Consider the following 16,162-nt stretch of genomic DNA (forward strand, 5'->3'; position numbering starts at 1 on the left):
CTATATACGAGTTAATGGCACCAAATGCGGGTCTGCCATATGGACGAAAGAAAACACGAAAAAGTGATCTTTGTATTTGTATGGAATTTAGGCAACAGAATGGCAACGAATAGGTCACCAAAATCCGTTCCCAAAAATAAGGAACTGGCCACGTCTAATTGTGCACTAAGAATACGGTCAGTGTACAGTTGTAGTATATTCAACACACAAACCCTATTTTTTGAGTCTTGGAATACCGACCAAAAACATTATTGCGGGCTAATTAATCAAAGAGGATAAAGAGATAAAGTCCCAACTATTACCTTAAAGACTTTCAGCTGCTGCGGCTGGTGAGATTCAAATGCTTTACCCAATTTTTCTTCTAGTAGAATGTTTTTTTTTTGTTTCACAGGGGATAGGGGTATTACCCAATGGAAGTTGCAGTGTGGGTTGGCAGTGCATTTGTTTAGAGAAACGGTTTTATGTAAACTATATAATGAGAATGGTTTTACTAAAGAATTAAGGAAGTAAATATTAACACTTGAGTTAGGTTTAAAGAAGAAAAATCGCAACACACTCCTTCGTTATAATATCGTTGTCCTTGCTGTGTTCGTTTCCGTTTTCATAAACACACTGAAGACACGGGGCAAAGCCGCCCAGCTGAATTTAAAAATAATGAGCGTAGTTTGGATCGATGTACGAGGTTATTAGTATTAAGTATATATTTTAGTCGAGATCAGATACGGCTTTGCAAACATGTTTTATAAATGAATATTTGTCAGTGATCTTGTTTGCAAACTTTGTTTAATATTTGGGTTTGCGTTTAGAAACGATATCAGGGCTACCAATGGCTTTCATTTTCTTTGAGGGTTTGAAAGTCTGTTTTATTGGTTATCTTGATGGTCATTTGGTAACATGTCGATTGTTTTGGTGAATTCCTCATTTCCCTAGTAAAATCGCGACTAATTCAACGATCTCTTAACTAGTGTATTGATAAATTCAAAAACTTATCTGAATGTTTTTTTCGCGTTGATACTCGTGATTTTGAATAAGGTAGTTTCCTGGCTTTGGATTAATAATGGAGACGTTTTTTGCGAAATATTAGACCATCGTAAAAACAAGGGCATTTTCAAAGTGGTTTGAAAACGTGAGTAAATTTGAAAATTGTGATAGTAATTTCGTAGTTTTAATACATCCAAATTGAACGTGTTTATAGAAACTTTTGGTGCCATCATTCTTAATAAAATTGTAATCTAATGAGAGTTACAAAATAAGTTATTTTGCTGTAGGCGATTTTATATATGTATCTTTTTAAATTTTGACTATGTAGTAATAAAAACTCATTAAGAAAGTGTTTTTAAACTTGGCAGTGTTTATTAATATTTTATTAATACGTTATGTTAAGATAGTAACATATGTAGCCTTAATGTCAGTATTGTAATATTCTTATACTGTACTTCATATTTAGACCTAATGTTAAATTTAATTGGTGCCTGAGGATCAGGACGATAGCCATAATTTAATTGTGTGCCTGCAAGTTTTAATTTAAGTAAATGGAGATATTAAAAAAAGTTTTTAAATTATTACTCTTAGTAAGCAGGCCCGACATAATTTTAAGATGGATAAGATTATTAATAATTTGTTTATTAATTTGGCCAAGTGATTGATTGAGCACATCAAGTAACTAAGTTTTACTTTTAGATTATAAAATTGAAATTTTATCTAGCACGGGTGGAAATTTATAAGGTTCTTGTACTTTTAGGGGCTCCAGTGTAAAAAGTAATTGAGAGATTGGTATTCTGATCAAGTGTTCCTTTATTGTCTCGTAAAAAAGCATCAAGTATTTTTAATGTCATTACCTAATCATCGGTTAACATCATTAAATAGTATTTTACATGTAGACCCTAGCTAACTTAATCATTCATACTATTTTATAGTATTTTAAATCTACAAACTAACCTAACCAACCATTCACACCATTTTACAGTATTAATGTGCCTAAATAACTATTCGAAACCGTATACTACTTTATTATTATACCTATTTCCGTGAATGGGTAAAAACCTGGTGGCAAGCATTACCTTTACTTCCCTCCCCTCTCATTCATCTCCTGAAGTGGACATTAATAGCCAATACACTCTCCTCATCTAACACATTCCAATCCCCTCTAGTTCTTACAATCATTACTACCGGTAAAATATTTGAAATACAGTAGTGCGACTTAAATGCGCTGGCTGAATGTCAGATTAGCAAAAATGTGGGATAACAAAGAGGTGTTAAGAAAACACCAATTAAACATGAAACTTTTATTATTTTACACATTACGAATCCAATTTTTATATTTCCCAGAAAAAGAGAAAACATTAAGCGGAAACAATTAATATAAAAATCTATAACATTGGCTGAAAGATATACAGTACCTACTTAAAAAGTTTAATCCTGTGATATTCCATAGAAATTTTATCGTAGACTGCCTTCCTGTTGACTGCTGTTATTTCACTGCCAAGTGTCTCAATCTTTGCAGCATCATATTGATTCCTTTTCCTTTTTTCTTGTTGCTCAATATATTTAATTGCAGTTTCTAGAGCGTGTAACTTTGTGGTGGAATATCGGATAATGAGTGTTGGATAAGCGAATGTCGAGTAAATGAGACTACTGCTTTGTAATTATGTTTTATAGAACTCCCAAGGACAGAGTTGAAAAAAAAAAAACAGTTTTTTTTTAAAACCGAACCACCCTTTTTTTTTTGTTTAAACAGTTTTTTTTGTGGGTTTAAACCAGTTTTTTATTACAGTAGTTATTTTGGTTCTTAGCACGTTAAAATGTAGCCATACAACATCCCACTTTCTGCCACTCATTTTGAACCAGAAAAGTTATAACATCAAAGAACTGAACTCCTGCAAATCTGCACATCTGACTGGGGCTTAACCACAGAAAAGGTATTTCCCCACAGGAGAAGGATTCTCGATGGAATGGGTGTTTCACACAAGGATTTCCCACAAAATATGATTTTTTTTAAATGTTAAATTATTAATTTCCACCCCCCCCCCCCCTTTTTTTTTTTACACTTTTGACTATAATTTACTAATTATTTTAATTTTAAAGTACTTAGTATTTAGCTGGGTGTAATTTACAACTTATTCAGATAATTTCAATTATAAGATCTTTTTTAGTAGGTACATGATTATTTGTTCCTGTAAATCACAAGAAACATTAATGATTAAAATATTGTTATTAAAGTGGTATTAGACCTTTCATTAAAATTTATTAAGATATTTTATTTAAAAATTCATAAAAAAAAATTGGTTTTTAAAACATAACATTTGATTTAAACCTTGGTTTAAACTGTGGTTAAAACCATTGTGGTTTAAATCAGCCAACCCTGCTCTAAGGATAATTAGAAGATCTGAAAACTATCATGTAAATAATTTTATACGGACCAGCCTCACTTGTAGAAAATTACCATTAATCTTAATAGTGGTAATTGTTCCAAGTTTATTTCTTGATTCTGATGGCATAATCCTGTATAAATTGGTGGTACATATGTTTGCAGTTTTAATTTAGCATCGTAATATCTTGGACATAGCATAAACTTGTGATAACAATGAATTATGATCATAAGTTGAATATGAATTTAAAAAAAAATTCTTCAAAACCTGATGTACAGTAGAACCTCTGTAAGTCAAACTCAAAGTAAGATGCCAAATATTCGAGTTATAGAGTTTTCGACTTGTGGAGGATTTCAACTTATTGACGATTTCAACTTAAGCGGATTTTGATTCGACATAAAGAGGTTGAGATTCATTCTTATACATTTTGAGTTAATTAGAGAGGTAAAATAAATAAAAATTCAAGTTGCAGAGGTGACAAACATATTTTTATTTATTATAAATCAACATTATTTCAAAACATCCTTAAAATAAAAAAATATGGCATTAAAAAAAGTCAGTAATTTTATTTTTCTTTAGATAATTCGGTTGTTCTCTATCTATAGCATTGTCTAAGGTATAAAGAGCAGAAAATTCTTGTTGCTGGTTTGCTCTATAAAATTCCGTAAAGTATTCAATGCTGTTCTTCCCTCTTTGATGGAAACCCATGGAGTGCATGTAGTATTGTTCGAGTCTTCTATGTCATCTAAATCATTAGTGGTATCGGTTTTCTGAGTTACTGAATCAATAATTTTGTTAATTTGACAATTTCGATAATTTGACCGTTTTATTTTTTCTCGTGATGTCTGATTCATTTTTTATTATTGTTGACAGGCCAAATTGTTCAGCAACATCTTTCTTCTTTTGACAACTCTTCACAGCTTCGAGCACTTCCAATTTTTCAGCGAGACTCAAAGTTTTCGGTTTACGTTTCACAGCACTCATGTTTTAACAATTTTATTTGTAAACTGTTGTACAAATTGATGTGTAGCAGTCGTAACAGTCGACAACAAATGACTTGCTTCGTAAGTTCAAATGAAATAAAAAATAATAAACACCTGACTCCAAGCAAACAAACACGTGAGTCATAAATTCGTGGTAATCCTATTTATTGTATACTCCTAAATTGATTTCTAAGAAACAATGGTGTACTTATATTGTCAACAAATTCTTAAAGTTGGTAACTTATTTTTCTTTGAACTATAGAGGTAATAAGTTTCAAATAATTGAGTTGTGAAGGTTGTAAAATAAAACATTATGTTCGAGATACAGAGGTCCAATTTAATTTTTTGAGTTATGGAGGGAAAATCTGTACCAAAATGACTTAGAGGGACTCACTGATTATTTTGACTAATAGAGGGTTGAGATTTCGAGCAACAGAGGTTTTAGGGCTGGAATGGAAGGATCATGCGATCGGAATCAAGGGTAAAATTAGGATTCATAATACGAAAAAATTACCGTAATTGTTATAATATATTAGATTTCTAGAGAGTTTTTATACCAGAGATTTTCAATAGTTTGAGGAAAATATTTTTAATACTGTATTGAATTGCACTAAGTGCGCCGAAAACTAGGAAACTACTTGCAATCAGCACTTGGATTATGATTTATAAGTAAAAACATATTCATTTTAAGCATTAGTAAATGATGAGCATGCATAAATCCTATTGTTTAAAATAACAAATGTAATGCTGAAAATTTTCTTTTACACGTCTGTTTTTTTGTTCGCATGATGAACTGTGCCATCAATATAAATGTGATTTTGAATTTATTTTACCAATAACATTTATATTTTTCTTTTCACCATCAGTATTAAGATTATTTTACATCTGGTTTTTTATTTAAATGATTCATAGCACAAGATTTAAGTTGGCCATGGACATAACTAAAGACGGTAGTTTTCTGGGTAACTATTAGTGTGGAAATTTTTCAACAAGTTTACTGGAAAATTTTCTGTGAATAGGGAAAATTTTGCAGCAAATCACAGTTCCACAGAAACACGAAAATAAATAAATGTTATTAAAGTTTATGATTTAATACAGTTTCTTGGACTGTATATACAGGCATATCTACTTTTTAACTTAAAATTTTATGAACTGTTGCTGTTCATTAAATTTTTTAAGCAAGGTAAAAATTTTGGTCTTCAGGTTAACTTTTATAGGTAATTTCTGTGTACATTTTCAAGCTAGACTGTATACCTAATGCCTGTATTTTCATCGTTGAGTGTGTCTGGTATAGTATCAGCCGGTGGTGCACAAAAAGTTGTACTTTAAACTACCAATAAACTGAAAAGTTATTAATGTGCAATATATATCAGCCTATCAGTAAATTTATGTTGGTAATGGAAAAATAAAGATAATTATCTTTGAAAATGTGTGATTAAACATGGCCAATGATAGACTCACTTTTTCCTTATTAGCTGCACACATAATGAGCTGATGTTATTGGCCAGTTTTTTTCTGCAAAGATTGTTGGTTTTTAATTGTTTTGAAAAGCAAATTAGTTTCTACTTTAACTAAATTTACACATACTTTTTAATTCAATACTTTGTTGATTAAGTACAGACATTGTTTTATTGGCACATTCTGTTGTTTGGCACTAATCAAGCTACCTGTTTTCAGATTTGGTGGATTAAGGCTATTGAACTTACAACACTGGTGACATTTTTAGTTTGCTCAGTGGTACTTTTTACTGCTGGTTTTTATTTTCACTACAATGTTCACTGTTTTCTAGTTGATTACATTTTACATTTTCACTTAATGGTACACCTATCCCTCACTTAGCACGACTAATTCGTTCCTAAAAATGCACATGTTATTCGAAATCGAGTATACTGAAGCATTAGTTTCCATAAATAGCAAGGCTAATTTATTTAATGTGTTCCAAAATTGTGTAGGAAAATATACTTTACGTAATATAAATGCGTTGAATAACACTCAACTATAAATATGTCACACCATTTATCTTTATATGCCTCCCATCGCACTTTGTATGACAATGACACCGCGTAATGGGAGATACGTGGTTATGTACTTTATGGTCAGTCGGCTAGCAGACTTGCCCACCCGGTCGTGACCTTCAACTCACGTCGCGTACATTTCCAAACCATCCTTTACTGACCGTGAAACCGATATTACTGTCCGGATAATTACATTTTAATTTTTCAAAAATTAAAGTGCTTATTCGCATATCACCACCTGGTTCACACCAATCCTGTCAGGCTAATGATTTTTTTTTTTTCATTGCAACATTCATTTAACAACCTCTTTCATATGAATCATCTGTTCATTTCTGTTCCAGTATTTAATGTCAAATATATTCCCGCTAGTACAACCAACAGCATCAGACTTATATAAACTTTTGGTAAGAGTCATTATTTCGTACGAATGTGCGCACAGTTGACTTGCTTAAAACTAAAGTGCGACCAACATAAGCGTGTCCTTCATGACAATCTGCGTGCTGTAATACTTCTAGTTTTATGTCAAATACTTGAAAACAATGCATTATGAGTGATCAAGCACTTACAGTTACCGGCAGCTGAATGGACAGACGTTGCTTTTGTTTGAGTGAATTCCCTGCCACTGGCTAGACTGAGTTCACGGCCCGGTTTGTGGCCAGGCGTCAACGGTACGGCACGGCGGCACACAAGCGGACGTAAAAACATTGGTCCTTTACACTCCATAGCCGCAATTTAACTTGCCATAGCTGATGTTTGTACAACAGCCGATAGCGTAGACAGACCTGCGCGCACATTTCTTCCCCCCTTGTTTGGCTAACTGTATCCCATGGCACATATGTTTACAGAAGTTGAAACAGACTTTGTGGCGTCGTGCTCTTTTTTTTTTTTCTGCCGAGATTTTGTACTAACTGAAATTTACAGACATGCTATTCAAGACTGGGGCAGTAAAATTCACATCGCGCTAAATGAATCCGCGCAATCTGAGACGTGCTAAGTGAGGGATAGGTGTATTCCCATTAAAACTATATTGACAAATGCGCTGTACTAAAGACTTTTCACTTTACATTGTTATTGCTGACTATAAATGCTGATGCTTTGTGTTTCCCTTTAATTAGGTGTTCTTTGTGTGTGAGTGGCGTAGAATTTTCCCAGAGTATTTTATGACGTCCTAGGTTTTTGAGTTTCACAGTTCTGGATGATTTCATGCACTTTGTGTGTTGAAAGGTCTCTGCTAATATGTCTTATGTACATGCATCCACATTCACAGGGGATTTGATAAACATGCAGTTCTGAGGTTGAAACTTATCTGGGAGAGGTTTTACTCTGGTGATCATGCTTATGATTACGGTATGGAATTTGACCTGAAACCCTTTATAATCAATATTTGTTTCCTAACTGTCTTTTTTTTAGGGAGAAGCTGTGGATATTGTAATGAAATTGTACTGTATTTTGTCAATAGACAATTTAATAAGTGTAATTTTTTTTGATAACACCAGTTATACTCTTTTATTATAAATTACAGCATTACTCTATGCTTGTGCATAAAATCTCTGTGGAAACGTGTATGTTAAATACTCTTTGTAATTAAATGTTAGTTTTAAAACAAAAACAGGAAAAAATAGGTAAATGAAAGTGATTATTAAGAACATTGAGTTTTGGAAGATATATTGAATTTAGAAGGCTGAAAAGGACTGTCATTTTTAATGTGATAATATATTTTATTAATTATTTCCTACACCGAATTCAAAGGAATATCTACGGATCAAGATTAAAGAATGTGAATTTAACACTTGTAAAAATAAACATTAATAGACGATTAGCTAGATGAAGATTCGCTGCTTTTAAAATAACTCTTAACGTATACTACTACAGGACTGAATCAACATTCTTCAAGTTTATCAGCTTCTGTTCACTGTTATGAAAGACTACAGAAATTAATATTTTGAAGATTTTGTATTGATTGGATATTTCTACAATTGTATGTATGGTGATGATGTGTTGTTGCTTCAGGTATATGTGTGTTTAGTTAGTAATAGATTAATATTGAGAAATAGGTTAGTTGTATCCAAAATTCTTCATATTATCATTGATTTCTGTTAAAGTTTGTATAATTCCTACCTACCTAATTTAAATTTGACTTTGATTAACTTCTTATATTGCACAACTATTCCTGATAAACTTAGTATTTTCTCTCAGAAGTCTTGACAAATTTTGTTTAATTAGTCTTAGTGCTGTTTTAAATGAGCTAGTTTTGTTTACTGAGGTTAATTACTGTTTGGCAAATTAATTTTTTTTTTTAATTTTCATATTATTTAAGTATCAACCATTAATTTAGGATACAATTAATTAATAATTTGTAAATTGCTCAACATTTAATTATTTTTCTTGAAATATTTTCCTTTTTAATTTTGTATTATTCAATTGGAATTTTTCGGTAGATATAACTAAATTAATTTGGCGCTCATTTCAGTTAAGTAGTTATATTGCCTGAAAAGTAATTTTAGATCAGTACTATTTTACCTTAGCGGGCATTTTGGTTATTGAGACACGCACAGAAAGATACCTCTATACCTCATAGTTATTAAAGTGTAGTTTAAATTTTAATTATATATATATATATATATATATATATATATATATATCGATGGCTTAGAATGAAAACCTTGTATTTCATAAGATGCAAATTTTACAGCAGAGACAAAAAACAGTTTCTTTCGCCCCCCTCAATTAATGGTTGTACAATTCTTTTATGTGATTTCCCGATAGAAAGCAGTAGGATGCACATTTTATTTCTTTCAGCCAAACATTTTGTGAGATACGAGGTTTTCCACCCAAAAACATAAAAAATATATTTTCGTCCAAAAATTGAGATACGAGGTTTTCATTCATTTCATATATGTGTGTGTGTATATATAGTACCAGAAAAATAAAAAAATTTCAACATGGAAAGTAAACAATGTTCCAGTTGGTGTTTTTTTCCTTTTTGTTTGTTGACTGGTGGGATTTTTTTAGTTATGAGCTTTTTATCATGCCAGTTTGTAATTTTCTAGGCTACTGCCCTCTCCACTTGTTAAACAGCTATATTAATGAGTTATTTTGTTATCAGATCATACACAGTACTATGGTTAGGTTTTCTGGTAGGGTAAATATGTAGTTGGGCGTAATTTGTGAAAAAAAAAAAATAAGTTGAAAATCCGAAAATACTTTTATTCTATGCTCTTTATCTTCCTCTTTTCATTAAACTCGGCAGAGGTAAGAAATTCCAAATACTTTAGGAGATATCGCCGTTCTTATTTTGCAATACAAAACCTGTACTATCATTCGACCGTGACAATTTTTTTAGTTGCCGTGTGTTCGTGAATGCCTAATTAATTAAAATGGTCGATTGTGTCAGGTCAGTTACATTATAAATACTTTCAAACTAAGCGTACATTAAAAATAATGTGAATTAATTTTAATGTTGGTTTAGTTTTAAAGTATTTATAATGTAACTGACCTGACCAAACAAACCGGGACAAAGGATGAACAGTAGGAACTCACGTAATTTTTTTTTACTTATTACTTGCGCAACAATATCCAAATAACAAATAAAACATTAAAATTTGAAATGTTGAAAACTCACCTAAGTTAGAGGTGGGTACAATTCCTTTGCCGTTAGTAGAAAATTTAATCGTTCACCTACTTGCGAAAAAAAAAATTCATAGTCGTAAACAAGAAACAATGATAAATGCTGCATGAATGCACAGGTATTGTGATGAAAATTAAAAAATTCCTTATCTCCTAAAGTATTTGGAATTTCTTATCTCCGCCGGGTTTAATGAAAAGAGGAAGTTAAAGAGCATATAATAAAAGTATTTTCGGATTTTTAAAATTTTTTTCCACAAATATTGGCCAACTACATATTTACCCCTGGTAGTATTTAAATAACAGCTTTTTATTACCATTTAAGAAGTATTCAGGTGTTTGCAACATGCTTTATAATCATAATTTGCACTGTTTCATGCTTTTCTGAGGATTTGCTAGCTTTATGGTCCATAAGCCACTTAAAGTTGTTTTTACGCCAGAGAGTGTCACATGAACGCCCTTTGTCCAAGGGCTACCATGTTGACAGACAGCGTCTGTCTGAGGTACTGAGAGGTTGCGTGTTGGGCTATGGCTAACAAATAACATATTAATGGTGTGAATAGATAATTTCGCGGCTGTTGTCCGAGCTCTACCTTTTATAATCAACCTTTTTCGTTGTTTGAAACTTTTACTTAAAATTTGGTCACCACAGTCGTAGGTATTAGCCCAAAGCAATGAGTTTGTGACTTCGCCATTATTCCGAGGATCATGTCAGGCTTGTACCATGAGTTTGTGTGTAATTACGGTATATAAATATCTGTAATAAAACTTTGTTTTGTCAAACATTTTGGTTCCATTTTAAAAAAAAATTGTTTTTCTTAATGCAACAAAATTTTTTATAGATTTGTATATAGTCTGAAACAGTGTTGTGGTCGGAAGATGGCAGCCATTGTGTTAAGTGTGAATGTTCGTAATGGATAAATAAAAACAGTTAAATAACTCAGTAATTTTTCTCAAAAGAATTATTTTCACCATGAATCAATTAGAGCAACATTTTTATGAAATTTAAACATTATTTTCGAACCTAACAAATTCTTTAATTGTATTTATGTATATGGAATCTAGACCAATTGTGAGCTAGCCGGAGGTCTGAATTGTTTCAAGTTCGGTAACCATTTTATACGAATTCATCATATAGTAGTTTGGACGTATGCCAAAAAACTGCATTAAATAAAAATTCCCCATTGCATTAATCATTTAAAGTGATTTTGTTAATCAGCAAATGTTTTGTTGTCTACAAATTAAATCATTGTAGGTATCTATTGATTGGCCTGTATGTTTTGGTTTCTTATATACTTTATTTGTAATATTGTAGTTTTCCTTGGAGACTAGAACATCTAGGAAAGGAATTCTTCTATCTTTTTTCACCCTAGTGTTTGCAAGCATATTGTTTATGCCTGATGATGGGAGCAGATGTCAATTTTAGAAACTTCTCAATGGTTTCGTCATAAAGTCTACTGTGTTTGTCTATGCTGTCATGTTATCCAGATTATCTGTTAAGTTCATCACAAGGTTCATCTTTGTGTGGCTGTGTTCAGGTTTTTTCTGTATTTACTGTTCTTGTTGCAACTGTTTTGTTGTCAGTCTCTTAATGTTCATCTGTGCTGTCATTTTTTATGACAAAATTCCTTATACAAAATTACCTGTGTTTCTTAAGCAGGTAACATGCTTAATATCAGCTGATATTGGCTTTTTCTCTTGTGTGTGTGTGTATTCGTCTTTGTTCTCCATTCCTGTGTTTTTTTTTTGTAATAACCAGCGAAAAGCAATATGCTGCTGTGCCAGATTATAAGGATGGTGGTTTCTGGGTTATTGCACAGGAAAATTTTGCCAATTAATGGTACATAATGTTAATTAAGTTATGATCTTTTGCAACATTTCTTGCATCATTTTATGTACGAGTTCTGATTACTTAAGACTTAAGTGTATTGCTAGTATTCTGGTATCAAGGTTGAGTATTATTTTATTAAATGAATCTAATGATTTTCTGCTTTCCTCTGTTTCAGATTAAGGCAACAAATGATATATTTATGATATAGAACTGGGAGTTCCGCGATTGGAAGGACTACCGATAAGTTACCTGCTCCTGGGATGTCTAAAAATGCTAAAAAATATTGATTATATTGAAAATGATGCTACTACAGCTGTGCATCACTTTAGCACAGATACCTCAGCACCTGTAACACAAATAATGAATCCTATACCTACTAGCATCACACAGCCTGCATCTAGAGATACTGATATTTCATTGCAGTTGCCCCAAGCTGTTACTCAGTCAATATTAAGGAAGCCCAACCACTTACTGACTGTTGGAAAAAATGTGACCTCAAGTGAAGTTTGTTTCGTAGAGTTGCATCCTAATGGTGTGAGGACTGAACATGAATCATCAACATTTTCTTTGCATAACATTATTGCACAATCTGACCTTACAGAAACAATTCAGCTGAATTCTTCATCAGAAAAAATTGCCAAAATTACTGTCTCAGAGAAAAAATCAACCATTATACTGCCTGCATCTCGTGAATCTCTTGTTCCTTCACAACCACCACAGACTTCATGTAAACCCCTGGCCAGAGTTAGTCAAGCATTTCCAACTGCACCTAAAGTAATGGTTAGAAAATTTGATTTGGCGTACAATAGCCAGACAAACACTCACATACTGAATAAATTTCAGTCAAAGCTAAGGAACTCTGATGAAGATCGTAAAAATACTTTGTCAGAGAGTCTCTCTTCTCCTTTAGTGTTGGCGAGTGAACATGTTAATCCAGTGAACTTAGAACTGTGTAGTAGTGGTGGCAAACTCCAACTAAAAAAAGTAAATTCATCTGAAATAAATTCAATCATTGAATGTTTGGAAAAACCCCCTCCTGCAAGTGTTGAAAATTCCACTAGCATATCTACAGTAGGAGTAGTTCCAGTGACATGCAGTGCCCAGAAAACCATTTCCACACTAAAACTCGTGCCTACAATATTGAAAAGAACTCCCCCAAAGACAGTGCTCACACCATCAGGTTCAGTAACGATGGACTCCATACCCAGCGCTGGTCCACGTACTGCTCTTCCAGTTATTGTAGTGAATAACAAAGAAGCCATGGGCACATCTGCTGCCAAGAAGCCAGTAGTTTCCTTTTCCTTGGCAGGGAAGTCTGTCATTACCAAAGACAACAAGGTATTCAACATTAAAGTTGTTAATGGGAAGTGCATTTTGTTTGAAAACATGAATACTAAAACCAGTGAGGTTTCAGCAGCATCTGAGCAGCCCAAAGTTATTAAACAAGTTGATTTAAAGATGTTGAGGACTCCAAAATTCATTAAAGTTGATTCCCGTAATGGTGGTTATATTTTGAAGCGATGTCTTCAGAGTAGTGAAGATAGTGGAGTTTCAGCCCCTAAACAGCCAAATACAAGTATAGTGAATGACAAGAGGCCACAGCCCATGGAGCACACAAATCAAATGGAACTTGACTATTCTGCTCCATCCGAGGATGCCAGAGATGAGTTAACTGTGTGTGGTACTCCGGTGGCACCTGTGGAGCAAAATGCTGTTTCAAGTGATTTTCATATACCCGGTGATGTAGCGAGGGATAGTGTGGAGTGGGATGCCAATGAGATATTAAAGACGCTCGATGAGTGCAAGTTGGAAACGGGGAATCACCTAGAAAAGCAAGATAAGGAAACGAACAAAGTGCCAAATGCAAGAGAGGTGGAGATTCCTGCACGCAAGATAATTGTTGTCGATGCTTATTCACAAACAGATCTTTACTCACTTATGGAACCAGGTAAAATTGTGGAGCTGTCAATATCACCTGCTGCCAAATATAGTAGTGGCTCTGTTGCTAAAAAACAAGCTGTGAAGGGGACATCTGCTACAGTTGCTAGCATGGAGCATGTTCCACCTGTTCCTGTTGAGACTCCATGTCTGCAGGAAGAACAGCCAGAAGCCAAGAGAACCATGTTTGATGTAGCAGGAAAAGAAGACAGATTGCAGAGTAACCAAAATAGCAACGATAGTGTTAAGTCTTTTGATCAAAATTCCAAATTGTTGAGATTGCATATTCCTAAAGAAATTGAACCAGTCATAAATACGGCTGATAGTTTTGATACCGCTTTGTGGCAAGATATATTGAATAGTTGCAGTGTTACAGAGATAGATCCAGTTCAGTTGCTAAAAGGGGAAGCTGGTTTGTCCTCACGAGCTAATGTTCCAAATGAGAGTTCAGTGCATGATCTGATTGTGAAACATAACCTTGTCAAGTTGTGCAACAAAAACAAACTAGTGAAAAATGATAGCCCGTGTGGCGAAGAGTACTTCAGGCCAAAGTGTAGGAAACGAAAGCAAACTTTTCCATCTTTCAACAAGAAAAAACCAGAAAACTTCATCAAACAGAAAGAAGCTAACATTCCTTCAATAGAAGTCGAAGTGTCGGATAATAATAATATTGGTGTAAGTAGTGTTAATGGTAATGAATTAATGGACAATCCTAATTTGCAATCTTTGGTTAGCAATAAAATTTTGCTTCAGAAATTATATTACGAATGGATAGAGTCGGTGATTCCGGACTCAGACGGCAACGTAGAACTTCACTACGCTGTGACCGAAGAAAACGTGAACCTGGTTCGAAGGCAGTGCATGGTGATTTGCGCTCGGAAACTCTCGGTGGACCTGAAGAACGACGACGGGGAGACGCCGCTGCACTTGGCCGTGAGGAGCGGGCACAAGCAGATAACGCAGATCCTGCTGAATCACGGCGCGGACCCGTGCGTGAAGAACAGCTCCGGGAACACGGCCCTTCACCTGGCGGTGCTGGCAGGCAGCGGGGGCAGCCTGCGGGCCCTGCTGTCGAGGGAGGGCACCTGGACCCTCCCGCTGGACGTGCTGAACGACGAGGGGCTGGGGCCCCTGCACCTGTGCGCCATGAACGGCCGGAACAAGCAGCTGCTGGAGCTGCTGGCGGCCGGGGCGAGCGTGAACCTGGAGGACGGCCGGAGTGGCCGCACCGCCCTGTTCCACGCCGTCGAGGCGGACAACAACCAGGTGGTGCGCGTGCTGCTGGCGGCCGGGGCAGACTCCTCACTGCCCAACTACTCGGGCCACACGCCCCTGCATGCGGCGAGCGAGGTGTCCGTCACGGACAAGCGCGTCATGAGCCAGCTCATCACCAACGAGGGGCTAGCCTTAAAAGAAGGCATGAAAATCAACAAGAAACTTAAGAATGCCCATGACTCTGATGAGGACGAGGACGACCCTGAACGTGTTGGTGGCCGCAAACTTTCTATAGGAAAGAGAATTTAGCTGTAGATCTTCTAAGAGAATTAATTGGAGGAAACAGATGTACATAGTAATAATTTCTAATTTAATTTTGTTAATTTGCTACTTGACTGTAAGTACGTGCTAAATCAAGTTAGGGTTTATGTTTATATATATATATATTTTTTAACGTTTCTGCGGCAGTTTCTTTGTGACTCCTATTTTAACAAAATTTAACTTTTTGCAAACAATAATTGTTTTATTTTATGCCCATTACTGTTTGTTTTTATGAATAATTTAATTTTAAATAGCTTAAATTTTTTGTGTTTGGCATATTCAGCACTGCAGTATGTTTAAGTATGTTGTGTGATGTAAATTTACCAATAAAATGATTCTTTGAGAGTTTGTTTTAAAAATGAAGAATACATGCTGTTTTTGTGAATTTTTTTTTGTCAATGCAATACTATTTAGGGTTAAACTTAGTAATTGCATGTTTAAAATAAAGTTCATTTTTTTTTTACTTTATATTTGACTATACATGGGAAAAGTAGCAATTTTCATGCCAAAATAAGATGAAAACACCAGTTTTATTTATTTATTTTTTTTTTATTTTTAAATCCTACACTCCAAGCTGTAATGAAATTTATATATATAAAACTGCTAGCTGAAGTAGGTTATGTGACTGCACTCATGAAATTTAAATTTATATACACATACGTTGTTTGCACTAGATTTGCCTTACCTTACGGCATATCAGGATTTGCACAAAGTACATAGGTACTTATAAGTACGTACTTGTCCCCGAAGTGACACCTTAATGGCTGTCAAAACCAAAGTGAAGTATAAGGGTACAAAGTAAACAAATCTCTGTACTTTTTGCATCCTTGCAGGTAAACAAATGTCACATATTTGGACATATTTCAG

The 16,162-nt window shown here is 34.2% G+C and overlaps 1 protein-coding gene across 1 annotated transcript; it reads left to right on the forward strand.

The window, feature by feature from the left end:
- Window positions 1–865: 865 nt before the first annotated feature.
- On the forward strand, window positions 866–15,658 carry LOC134530611 (uncharacterized). The gene is made up of 2 exons (XM_063365604.1): window positions 866–1,126; window positions 11,997–15,658. The coding sequence occupies exon 2, from the start codon at window positions 12,092–12,094 to the stop codon at window positions 15,281–15,283; it is 3,192 nt and encodes a 1,063-aa protein (XP_063221674.1). The 5' UTR covers window positions 866–1,126; window positions 11,997–12,091; the 3' UTR covers window positions 15,284–15,658.
- The last annotated feature ends 504 nt before the right edge of the window (window positions 15,659–16,162 follow it).

This window comes from Bacillus rossius, chromosome 3 (genome assembly GCF_032445375.1).
Source record: "Bacillus rossius redtenbacheri isolate Brsri chromosome 3, Brsri_v3, whole genome shotgun sequence".
Lineage (NCBI taxonomy): Eukaryota > Metazoa > Arthropoda > Insecta > Phasmatodea > Bacillidae > Bacillus > Bacillus rossius.

Coding starts and splice junctions, on each gene's coding strand:
- LOC134530611 (XM_063365604.1), top strand. CDS start 12,092: ATGCTAAAAAATATTGATTATATTGAAAATGATGCTACTACAGCTGTG.